The sequence below is a fragment of the Maylandia zebra genome, linkage group LG20 (assembly GCF_041146795.1).
Source record: "Maylandia zebra isolate NMK-2024a linkage group LG20, Mzebra_GT3a, whole genome shotgun sequence".
In the NCBI taxonomy this organism is placed as follows: Eukaryota; Metazoa; Chordata; class Actinopteri; order Cichliformes; family Cichlidae; genus Maylandia; species Maylandia zebra.
In genome coordinates this window covers 2,307,881-2,320,574 of record NC_135186.1, presented here as the reverse complement: position 1 = coordinate 2,320,574, position 12,694 = coordinate 2,307,881, and the positions used below count along the sequence as shown (strand labels likewise).

General features: G+C 38.1%; 1 protein-coding gene across 1 annotated transcript; it reads right to left on the bottom strand.

The window, feature by feature from the left end:
* Window positions 1-2,471: 2,471 nt before the first annotated feature.
* senp1 (SUMO specific peptidase 1) lies at window positions 2,472-11,378 on the bottom strand. The gene is made up of 18 exons (XM_004558790.3): window positions 10,707-11,378; window positions 10,462-10,520; window positions 10,181-10,368; window positions 10,023-10,098; window positions 9,025-9,217; window positions 8,730-8,874; window positions 8,516-8,634; window positions 7,900-8,183; window positions 7,722-7,785; window positions 7,482-7,520; window positions 7,314-7,398; window positions 7,076-7,216; window positions 6,565-6,696; window positions 6,055-6,258; window positions 4,732-4,811; window positions 4,537-4,621; window positions 3,899-3,994; window positions 2,472-3,808 (listed from the first exon to the last, which is right to left on the bottom strand). The coding sequence occupies exons 1-18, from the start codon at window positions 10,838-10,840 to the stop codon at window positions 3,746-3,748; spliced, it is 2,187 nt and encodes a 728-aa protein (XP_004558847.1). The 5' UTR covers window positions 10,841-11,378; the 3' UTR covers window positions 2,472-3,745.
* Window positions 11,379-12,694: the final 1,316 nt, after the last annotated feature.

Genomic DNA, 12,694 nt, shown 5'->3' with positions numbered 1-12,694 from the left:
TCATTTTTTTTTAAATTCAGTTTCAAAACTTTTAAGATTGATCTTATTTTTCAAAGAAGCTTTGATTTTTATTTTTGATAGTGTGTTGTGTGCTTCATAGTGAGAAATAGAGGTTTTCACTTTTTTCTTTGTGTTTTGCGTACTTGCTTTGTTGTGGTTTCAGTGTTGATGTCAAAGAGGCTTTAATATTTCAGTTCTGTCAGTGTCACCAGTGTTGGCACTTTTAGACATAACTTCTCATGATGGATGAAGCATGTATGCTAGGTTCAGATGCATTGTTACAGAGTTGCACCGCATGCAGTCGGTGTAAGAGCAATTTATGTTGAAAACCTTGACTTACCTCATCCTGCCAGAGCAATGTAGATTCAGTTTGTGTTCAATGTTCACAGGCAATAACCAACTACAGTAGGTCTCATGGCTGATCACAGCTGGTACTGTGTCCACATCCTTTAACTCTTCCGTCCAATGTTTGGAAAACATGCCCCAAGGTCTGTTGATCTATGCAATTAATTTATTGTCCTTATAAATGCAATACTACGAATATCCAAGAGACACCTCGTGTTGCGACAGTGGATCACCTCACAGTGACTTTATATTCTGGCTGACGTGGCTTTTCTCTTTTCATTTTAAATAATTTGTTTTGGTTTTTGTGACACATTTGTCTATGGTTCATTAATTGCAAGCAGAATTGCAACATCAAAAGGGAACTTTTTCATACCAAAACGCGGTTGTTTTAATATGACTGTAGGAAAAGTAAGAACTCCTAAAATAAATAAATATGGCAGATTTTTTTTTTTCTCTCTCCATATGTTTTGAAGGCACATTGCCACTTTTTGTTTAGTTTAGTTTAAACACAGGCACCATAGCATTGTTTTCATCATTCCGCTCATTTTCCACTTTTACGGTTTGGATAAATAGCATCCCATCTCGTTCTTTCTTAGCTGTTACTTGTTTTCCTCTTTAACTACAAAACCTTTTATTTCCAGGTGACAAATAAACCTCACAGAAATGCCTTAGATTTCACTGGAAGGGAGTGTGAAGTGCTACTCAGCTGTGTTGGGCTTTATCTCTGACTGGAATTGTTTTCATGCACTGCAAACTGTTGAAGTTTTTCTTTTTTTAAACTCCTTGAGATACTAGATCTATGAAGCAAAGAAATGTTTAAATGCTGATTCACTGTTGTGTGTTTACCATTCCACGATTTTAATCCAAATATATTGAAGACAAAGAAATGAATTGTGGCTTATTGCTGCTAATTTTTAAATTATTTCATCTGAAGGTCATTTAATATATCAAGTCAAAAATGGGGTCAGTTTTGTAACCATGTCCATGAATTTGTCTGTTTATTGTGCGCATCAACCTCTCCGTAAGTGTTTGTGCCATGATGCAGGGCTTTTTGTTTTTTTTTCCTTCATAGAGAAGAAATCCCTTCAGTTTTTAAACTTTCGTCCTGGTTTGATTTTTGAACTTGCCATTATTATTATTATTTTTTTTTTAAATAAAAATTTTTTTTTTTCACTGTGACAGTGCTTTTGTTTGTTTGTTACCTAAAGTCCCTTTAGCAGGTTGAAGACAACATGGGATGTGCTGACCATGACAAAACTTTACGGCATGCTGAGGAAAAACCTACACATAATCCAGGCATCTTAAATGCCATGTGGCTGAAACCCAACCAACAACCACTGATCTTCGATCAGTTGTCAATGGCCTGTTATTAGCGTTTGTTGATCAGTGGTCATGGAAATTTGCATATTAATGATCAAGGAACTGACCTCACAGCCCATTGTTCATTCAGTAGGCTAGTTTGTCATTGTGCAAAAGTACTGTTTATGGCTGGGGAAGCCTGCAGTCAGCTTAGACTGAAGAAGTCACCTGGATGAATGATGAAATGTTTCTCCCACTGAAAATGCTACATCCAGAAACGATGCTTTGGGATTTACTTACCTGGACGACTGAGCGTGCATCAAGACGACATTATGAGATATGCCATGTTTTCATCTAATCGCACTTTGGCAGGTATAAATAACTTTGCTTTTTTTTTTTTTTTTTTAACTTATGTTTAAGTTTTCAAGATTCAGCTAAAGAAATGTGAACAAATGATGTATTTTAGCAACAGGCTGCTGGTAGCAGTTTAAAATGGGTTCTTTGATGTTACATGCAGACATGCCAATGGGTCATACTTTGGGCTGAGAGGCTTTTTTATGCTTGAATTATTCAGTCAATGTAAGTGGCTTAAACATTCCTTTGAAATGGTCAGAGGAGCCAATGCCCCCCCACCAAAAAAACTTTGAAAGACCTTCAGAATGATAGAACTACTGCTCAAGAGCACTTTGAAAACATCCCTCTCCTTAGAAGTAAAATATAAAGAAATCTGTGGCGGCTCAACACCAAAGACAAGTTCATGCTTTACCTCGTGTCTTTGAAACCACAAATTAGTTTGAGTTTATGTGAAAGTATTTGGAGAAAAAAGCCACAATACATGAGAATTTATTTCTAAAACAGACTCGAGTCTAGATAAAATAGATAGGAAATACATTCTTAAAAAAAGTATTTTACATTGTTTGCTGTATATGTTTTAAGTATATACAAAGTTCAAAATATACTGAATATACCAAAAGGTTGTTGAACAAAAGAACACCGAAATACATAAAATAGACTTTTAACCTTATTTTACACAATCAAGAAAACTGGATAAACAAATGACAGAACTTTTACCGTACTCTTACGGTGTAATTGTTTGGTTACACCTGCAAACCAGCACCAAAGAGAAACAATGTTTTTTTCACTCTAAATCATACTCTGAGGTTATGTCACATTAATTTCTCAGCTTTACTGAAGTGTCATAAAGAACTGAGTGGCATTGTATCAATTTACCTGCAACAATGAGGTAATTACCTATTTTAATATTAACTTCACCTTATAACATCAAAATTCTCGTCCAAACACAGACTAAAGTAAAATCCACACATAAGCTGCAACTCTGAACTTTGTAGACATTACAGCAAAGCTGTATGCAGTAACACAAAAGTCCAAGTCAGACATCCAAATGTCTTTAAGCTCCAGATCCCTGACAGAAAACCAGTGTAAGCAGGTAACTGGAGAATGTGTAGCAAACCAATAGGTGTCAAATATCCTACATGCTTTACCCAGGTAGGCCTGCCTGAAACAAACTAAGCACTTTTAATATCAACACGATGTGTGTAATCTCATGTGTGCCACCAGATTGTGCCACCATTGTGTGGAGTTCTCATGTGTGAAGATCAGGGGGGGGAAATAGAGACTTTGACATTTGGGAATGTAATCTGCTTTTAAAACACTTTTTTTTTTTTTTACTTTTACTGATAACACAATACATGTTAATCAATGAGTGCTCAATGACAACTGATTGTGGCACAAAAACATGTAATGAACATTCCACCTCAGAGTATGATTTGCACAAGTGTAATTTCAAAAACAGTTCTGACTGGACCGTACAAATCAAAGCGTTTGAGCTGCTGTCTGACACACACACAAAAAAAAACTGTAGAAGAAGTTGGAGGCAGTGATTTGTTGCTCCAGCAACATCCTTTCAGCTACTTTTAGCCGAGGATGGAAATCGCTGAGCTGGTTCCTGATCAGACGAGCTGGTGTGAAAGTTGTTCCCAGAATTCAAGTCTCCCATCTGCGAGTCCTTTCCTGGGGAGTAAAACTCAACCATCATCAAGATGTGAGGCAACTGTACAACTTCACAATTGTCATCCTCACATCACAACAGCTTGTGGTTTACAATCTCCCAAACGATCCTTTTTCTGAAATATGGCATATGTTTCTGTCAAAAACAAAAGAGCAAAGACATTTTTAAGCCTTCATTATGACTGCTTACTGAAAAGATACTCTCACTGATGCTGTTTGAAGTTACCTGCGTGAAAGTGATTGGTTTGTCTTTGGTAATGTAATCTGCATATTTGCATGTGAACATTCCACAGTCGCTACCATTCATTTGCTGAGGGATCTCCTAAGAACAGGAAAAGAAAGAAGACAAGTTTGCACGTGCAAATCAAACCTTGATTAACCTACAGTGCAAAATGACATCTGACACTTTGACAAATTATCTATAAAATGTCTTGACAGTAAAAGCTGCTGAGAAACTAATTTGAAAATTCAGAAAACAAAAGTCACAAACATAAGAAACTGGATCTTTAAACATTTCAAATCATCCACGCTCCAATAACATGGCTTTCGTATCTTGTGGAGGCTTACAAAAGCAGCAGAACATTGTATACTTAAAATCTCAGACTGGACTACTAACGTTTGTCACCATTTTGAAACCATTTGTTACCAGAAACCTAGTGAGGGCTTTACAAAAAAACCAAAAGAACTTTATAGATCTACAGCTATCAGATTCAACTGTAGAACAGTGTCTGATAGAAAAGAGAAACAAGTAAAATGCCAAATAAATAAAACGATACTGTGAGGCAGATAATGAAATCCCATCTAAAATTCCTGAAACCATGTGATTTGAACACTTGTCACAACAACCTTGTCTGTAGAACTTACATTGCGTGTTTTGCTGTGCAGAATCCAGCCTGAGGTATCCAGTTCTTTGCCTTTTTTGTCCTTACTTTCCTGTTGCAGGTATTCACTGGAAAACAAAATTGAAGTGCAAAAGTGCAAAACTCAGTGAGTTATATTTACCTCTCAAAACACAGAACCCATTTAAACAAATATTGCACATCTGCTACAGAAACTTACAACAATATTTCACATGCTTTATCGTTGTTTCCTCCCATAGAATCAAAGTACATGATGGACTTCTTGCGGAAATCCACCACCTGAAAAAAACAAAATGCTAAATAAAATCCCAAAATATTTATATCCACATTTTAACTGACCCTTAAAACAACAATAAATTCAATAATTTTATTACACGACAGAACAGTATTATTAAGAATGCAATGGTTATTGTAATCACACTGATCCTACTGTTTCCAGTTTAAGTCCAACATTATGAAGTTTCATTATTTACTTTATCGTAAAATAATGGAAATAAAGCTGAAAGCAAAATCAAAGTCTCCATGAGTGCTTCCAAAATGGTTTTTTCCCCGATGTGTGATTCAAACATGATTTGAGAGGCACTTGTAATTTCAATGTACAAAAACGCTAAGATACTAACAGAAGATGCATTTCTGTTGCTGTGCATAAATTACTGACTAAAGACAGCATAAATCTACTATTGGTTTTTGGTTTTCAAAGGAATTGTATGCAAAAATACTATATTAAATTATACTATACTTTATTTATTGAGGGCAGGGCCAAGAGTTGTGTTCCCCTAGACTTCTACTGGGGATTTGCCTGAATAGACGTGAGCTCAGATGGGATAGGGCTTTTGCCATAGTGGCTCCCAAATTGTGGAATTTGTTGCTGTTTCACATTAGACAAGCCTCTTCCCAATTTCTAGATCTGCTTTTAAGACCCCACCTCTTCTGTTGTCATTTTAATTGTATTCATTTTTTCAATATATTTAATTTCTAATTTTGTTGCTATGTCTAGCACTTTGGTCAGTGGTTACTATTTTAAAGTGCTTTAGTTGGCTTGGCCATCTTGTGACCACCACTCATTTAGCGTCTCTCGCAGCTTCCAGAATTCACTCACCAACCACTCAGGTAATAAAGACTTTTCCCCTCACAACATCACATCACATCCATTATGCCCAACAACTTTCAAACAATCAGGCAAAAATCTGGACCAAATGTCTTTTCTGAAAAGGTGCATCTTCCATATTGGCTTCACATTTGAGACTAAGAGCCTATGTACATTTTTATACTGTGTATTATTACACAGTTAGGTCCAATAATCAAGGTGTATTTATTTGTAAAACGTTGGCTCAAAGTGAAGACTTTTAGCTTTAGATAATTCAGAAAAACCAAAACACCATTGAGGAACTACAGCCATTTTTAAACATGGTTGCCTGTGCTGTCAAAGCTTATAATCATCATATAACACTGACAAAGCAGGCCTGTTTATGCTCGCCCTTAAACCTTTAGATTACTTTCTACAACAGCCATTGGGACTTACAGAAAGGCACCAGTGCACCCCCAAGTGGACAGGAACCAACAAGATGTCTTTAGAAAAGATGTCCATCTTTTTGGTCCAGCGGCGGACAGCAGAATAGCCACTGCTGCGCAGCTTGGGATAGAAAAAAGTATTGAACGTATTGACTGTTGGCATGTTGGAATCCTTGCTGCGCTCAACCAGCAGGTTCATGTAGAAGTTGATCACCTGGGAAATTAAAGAGAGACAGTTTAGATCAAGTGGACATGTGCACTCGTTTAGTTGTGGATCATAAATCTAATCGTGTACTGTTTTTTGTTTTAAATAGAAGATGTAGAGAAACCGATAATTTCTTTTTCTCTACATCTTCTGAGGTTCTCCCCCTGGCAAACCTGGGGAGGTAGGCGGTATATTCATCAAGGCAGGACCTACACTGTTCTTCATCCATGTAGCCACATTGGAGCTGTGTTTCTTAATTGTGTCAATAAGATCTCTATTTTTCCCCCCTTCATTTCTAATACAACATTTACGCACCTCATCATTGAGCCAGTTGAGGTTGCTCAGGGTTTGCAGGTCTTTACGTGTAAGGCTGAGACCAAAACCTTCACTTAACACTTCATGAGGATTGCCCCCTCGCAGCACCCTGTTCACTTCAGCCTCCATTTCCTTAAGAGGAAGAATGAGACAGTATACATGTATAAAACCATGAAACAGTACTTACATTTTTATATATATTTTATATTAGTCTGACAATATGCAAGGACAGTAATTAAAAGTAAAAGTCCCTTCATGTTCTTAATCAGAATATTACTGATAAATGAGATTAAATGAGGAACCTTAACAAAACCAACAGAGAGCACTTAATTTTCAAAAGATTGTAGAAGAAATCTCTGCACATCTATCATCAAAATGTAGTTGCAGTTTTACTTTTTAAAAGATAAATAGTAGTTAGAAAACATACTTCCCTGCGACAGTCTGTTGTGGTCACTCATTTCAATAAATATATAATGAGCTATGCAAGTACATTAGGGTACAATTTCCATACCTCTGTAAGTTCAGGGAATTCTGGTTTCTCTTCCAAAGACGTCTCTTCTTTTATGATAGGACTCAAAGGAAGCTCTTTCTCCAAAGGAACTCGAACAAAGACTTCGACATCTGGGCTACGCTGCTCCTCGTCAGACAGGCGCTGAGAACCAGAAATTACAAAGCAAATTAACGCAAAAGGGAAAATAATGAACATGCCAAATCTTAACCCAATAAGGTTTTGTGAGTTGACCACTCACCTGCTGCAGCAACTGAGCAGCCAGAGCTTCTTGCTCTTCTATCTGTCTCCGTCTTTCCCTCGCCCGGGAGTCATACATACTTGTCCTACAGGAAGAATTTAAAAAAGGAAAAAAGTCCTTTTTGCACTATTCAAATGTCGTGTAAATTAAATAATTTAATACACTTACAATTCTTTGATCCATAACTCAGCTTGGAAACATGGCACACTGTTAAGACAGAAATGTATCGTGATGAGATATGTATAAACCTTGGTTGTGCTGAAATCTACCTAAACACTTAATACACATACACATTTATAAACAAAATAAGAAAACCACTTGAAATGTTTGGCTATATATGCCTCTGTTTGTATTATGTTTAACCAAGTTACACTTCAAATAGCAAGCCTGACCAAAAGAAATACTAACCTCGAGCTGTCTTGTTTTTTACTTTTTTGCTCATCTACAATAATTACAGAGTCGCCATCATGAGCTGTAAGAAAAGGCAAGAATAAGACCCATGAACAACCACCAAGTAACGTTTAATTCACTTACAATAATATGTTCCACGCTCTCCCCATTTCCATCAAGTACTCAGTATGATTACCTGATGACTGTGTGTCCTGAGAAGAGTTATCCTGCAGAGCTGATGGAGAAGGAGTTGATATGAGAGTAGCTCCTCTGCTGGAACTGAGGTCCCTGTCCAGGGACCATGTCTGGATCTCTGGCTTGCTGGGGCCCCCCAGTGGACTGGGAAGGTTGCTGGAGCACTGGCTAGAGACTCCCCTGGGGCTGGCGGGACTGCTGGGCCCCTCTGAAGTTCCTCCTGCTGCTGACCCAGTTGGAGAAGAGAACTGCAGCAGTCTGCGGCTGGTGGTCAGGAAGCTGGTGCTAATGGGACAATGACAAGTAGAATGGTACAATAAGTGACTGGTCTGGAAACAACATGATTACAACAACAGGATAAAGTGGGGTAGGCTGTTCTGATCCCCACATACCATAGCTACATGATAATGTGCACACCAGGAAAAAAAGAAGATCCCCTTTGAAGTCTCTGGCTCAATGCACATGAAAGCCATGTCATTCCATGCTACGCAAAATAAGAAGATATGAAAACTACCTTTCATGCTTCTCTCACGCCCCCCCCCCCCCCCAAAAAAAACAAAATTATATCTCATTACACATTTTTTGTAACAGGAACATGGCATTGATTCAATACGTACAAATCTCTGTGAGACCTCACAATAGTGTGCGAGCTGCCATTGTGAAGATAAGACGACTGACCACCAGAGACCATAGTAAGAAGCTGCCTGTAGACCTCCTTCTCCTCCTCTCGAACAGACTGTTAAACAAAGAAAAACCCCAGTATGAACACACAGACATGCAACAAATGGATATGAAGGATACACACAGTTCATTACTGCTTTCATAAATAACCTCCTGTGCTGTGCAGCGGGGCCTGGTCTTGGGTAAGCAGCCTGATGAGGTACTGTGTGTTGGGCTCTGCACCACTTTGATGGGAAAGGTCTTCTCATACATGCTGGTGCAAGAGCTGCTTGTTGCACCTACTCCACTAAACGAACTGCAGACAAAATTTTGGATTTACAAAAAAAATTATAACAATGATTGAATATTGCTTACATGTCACAATAATAAATAATTTAACAAGCAGCAACTGCTGAAAAAGAATTTTCTGTCAGACACACAAAAGATGTAAGGAATACAAGAATACCTTTGAGTTCCATGTGCTCGGAGACTTAAAGGCCTGCCCAGCCTTGGAGAAGGCTGCCATTTAGGGGTGATGGAGGGTGGCAAATTAACCGAATGCCCGTTTGTTTTTGGCACCTCACGATGCACAGGACTCATGCACACTTGTCGCCTACAAACTTTTGATCCCGTATTTGACTTCTCATTACGCAACCACTCTGGAATACAGGGAGAAAGTACAGTAAGAGTTACAGCCCAGACAGGTTTTGAAACCTTAAATGCAGATCGCATATCATGACTTACACCTGATATATGCTTCAGTGCAAAATCTACTCCATAACCTATTAAGTAACCTGATGTGCATCTTCCAAGAAACCCAACTACATGTCGGGTCAATGTAGCCCGCAATTATTGTGACTGCCCTATTCATCACCATCGAAGCCTAAATCAGCCCTTAATACTGCAATACATTCTAATACTTCTATATTTTATTATGTAACAAGGCCTGTTGTATTGTTGCTATCAAAAAATTATTCGCAATGCTGCTGAAACTAATGTCACTGTGTCACCGTCCAACTACTCTGGACCTAACGTACCTGAGATTGATGACAAATTAGTGTTTATGCAATTAAGTAGTACAAGAGCAGAACTGGGGTATGAAAATCACAAAGCCCATACAGTCTGATACAGTACATTTGCTAAAATATTTCCAATTAAAGACTGTAGAGTAAGAAGGTATTACAAACAACAAAATATAAAGGTTGTCAGACAATTTAAAAGACATACTTGGAAGCTGAAAGCTCTTACAACAGCACTGTCCTGGAAAACACTGTAATTCAACTGGTGCCACAACATCCAAAACCCAGTGAATGTTTTAAAACCTTTTAGTTTTAATCATAGTTACTTGGAGTGGACAGGCATTCCCAGAGGGTGGAATTCTGGAAATGCTGCATATGCCCATCTCTGTTCAGCTCAGTTTTGTTAATACAACAACTTTTGAAAAGTTTAAAATGTTAAGCTTACCAGATTTTGACGTTTTCCACTCCAAAGTTGTTGAGGGAGCAGCAAATGTCTCATTCTGAGAATTCCTGTCAAGGATCTAAATCCGAACACATACAAGTTAAATAAGATTCACGTGTGCCAACAGTCTTTACAGGGACACCCATAAATCTGCACCATACCAGCCTCCCTGTCCAAATTGCTGATGATGTTGAGGGGCGCGGATGAGGTTCTCCAGGTGGCAAACCAGGGGAGGTAGTCAGCATATTCCTCAAGGCAGGATTTACATTGTTCTTCATCCATGCAGCCACATTGGAGCTGTGATTCTTAACCCCTTCAGCTGCATTCTTGACTGAGTCGATAAGATCCCCTGTAGAAATTTCAAACACACAGAAAACAATGTGTGCCTATACTCTCCACAATTACATTCACAACACACATAACAAAGTGAGTTTCTACTTACCCATTCGTGATTTCTTTATCACCAAACCATCTTGGTCGATGTTATGGCCATCTTCCAAACTTAAAGAAAAACAGACGGTATCCTGTTAACAACACGCTACCTCGTTTTTGTCAAACTTAAGATAACGGCTAAATGGACAGCGAGCTAAAACACTGCGGTCACACAAACACTGCACTCATAGTTCTGTCTGGGTTTAAGCTTCTTGGCATTGATTACCAAGGGAGTTCAGATATATCTGCTCGTACCATTCAAAGGGTCTTTTCCTCCTCATCTGACCATCTCTTGGTGTGCGTTGAGCATGTGGGTGTTCGGCAGCTGGTACACCATTGCGAAGACTGGCAACGCTCGTTTCTATCCATTCGCAGATTTTATTCAACATGGCTCAAAAGTTTTGGAAATTACGGCGCTAGTTTCAAGACAAATCGCTGTCACTGATTTCAGTCAGCCTTAGTGTCAATGTAGTCAAACCCAATTAAGCTAATGTGCTTTTTTTCGACCGGGCAAAGTTAGCCGAGACTGCTTCAAACACCAACACTCCTAACAAATGCCATTTTATCACCACACGAACACTCGCAAAACCGCCTGATATTTAGCTTACAATTAGCTAGCTAGCTACCTAACTAGCAAACTAGGCTAACTACCCTGCTAGCTAACGTTGTTAGCTACACGGCTAATTTATGAAAGTATGTTTAAATTACGACGGGAATGCGATAAGTCGCAACCGACGCGTTCAGGAAAACGAAAATCATGTTGGGTTACACCCTAACTCATTTATATATCCTTAACGTGACAATAAATTGTAAATAAACTCGTTGAAGAATAACATCTCCCGCTTCTTCCTCATTCAAAACCACAACATGGCTGAACCGAGCGTCTGACCATCGTACATTGTGATTGGGTGATTGGAGGTTGTAAATTCCAGTGTACCTAAGGCTAACTGGTCGATTGCAGAATGGTGGGACGCCTTAGGGCTCTGGTTTAACGGAGGGTCTTTGACGTTTAGTCCTACGTCACAGCCGTAGGACTCGACTTGTGGATACAATCAAAGCGCACTAAATCCTGTGTATTTCTTTTACTGATCAATTGCCTTTGACCTCGATGGAAAAAGCAATGAGGTCAAGGACAATGGTGAATGAGAGTTATTTCGTTATCCATAATTTCCTTGTACATGTACAAAGATAATAAAGGGCTATTCTGTTCTATTCTTATAGGGGGGAAATGCACTTACGGAACTGTTCTTATCCCAAGTGGATGAAATGCCATAATTTCACACGTTTCACAGTACTGACCCACACATATGGTTCTTACACACACACTGGACTTTCTGGACTTTGGTTTTGCACAACACTGGTCACTATATTCTTCATTTCCGGTTAATACTTGTACAGCTGCTGTTATTGTGTATATATTTATTTAGATTTAGATTTCTTCATACATTCTTATATAGTTCTATATTGTGTATTGTGTATTTTGTTGTACAGTTATTTTATTTTCAACTTTAATTTATATATTTATCTTTATCTTATTCTTCCCAGTTAAATTTACCCTTCATTCTAATTTGTGTTGTACAGTTATTTCATTTTTAACCTTAATTTATATTTTATTCCTTCCTAGTTAAATTTACCCTTTTTAATTTTTCATATTTATTTCCTATCTTATTCATAGCCTTTTCCTTTTTTGTTCTCTTTAGGTCACGAGCAGTTGTCCAAGCATTTCACTACATATCGTACTGTGTATGACTGTGTACGTGACAAATAAAATTTGAATTTGAATTTGAATTTTTTCTTTCTTTTTTTTAATCTTAAATTAAAGTGTTGCCAGATGCTATTTTTGAAAGTTCTGCAACACACAATAAACCAATTTGTTCCATGAGAGATACACCAGTAAGGATGTTTCCTTAAAATGTATGTGTTTCTGCAGCAAATCACAAGTGAACTGTAAAAGTGGATTGTCTATTTCTGGATGACCTTGTGCTTGTACAATAAAAATGATAAATATGAGTCTTTATGAACCCATACACTCACTGGACACTTTGCTAGTATGCAGTTGAACCCCCTTTGGCTTTCAGAACTGACTTCATTTTTCAACAAAGTGCTGGAACCATTCCTCAGACAATTTGGCCTATTTTGACATGATAGGATGACACAGTAGATTCAATCTCCCATACTACCATACTGGTCACTGGATATTTTCACTTTTCTGGACCATCCTGGGTAAACCCTAGAGATGGTTG

Bases quoted from the DNA above. Each gene is read 5' to 3' on its own strand.
- senp1 (XM_004558790.3), bottom strand. From the start codon at position 10,840: ATGTTGAATAAAATCTGCGAATGGATAGAAACGAGCGTTGCCAGTCTT. The intron at 10,521-10,706 runs GTACGAGCAGAT...TTTTTCTTTAAG, and splicing joins AGGAAAAGACCCTTTGAATG to TTTGGAAGATGGCCATAACA. The intron at 6,697-7,075 runs GTATGGAAATTG...CTTCCTCTTAAG, and splicing joins AATTCCCTGAACTTACAGAG to GAAATGGAGGCTGAAGTGAA.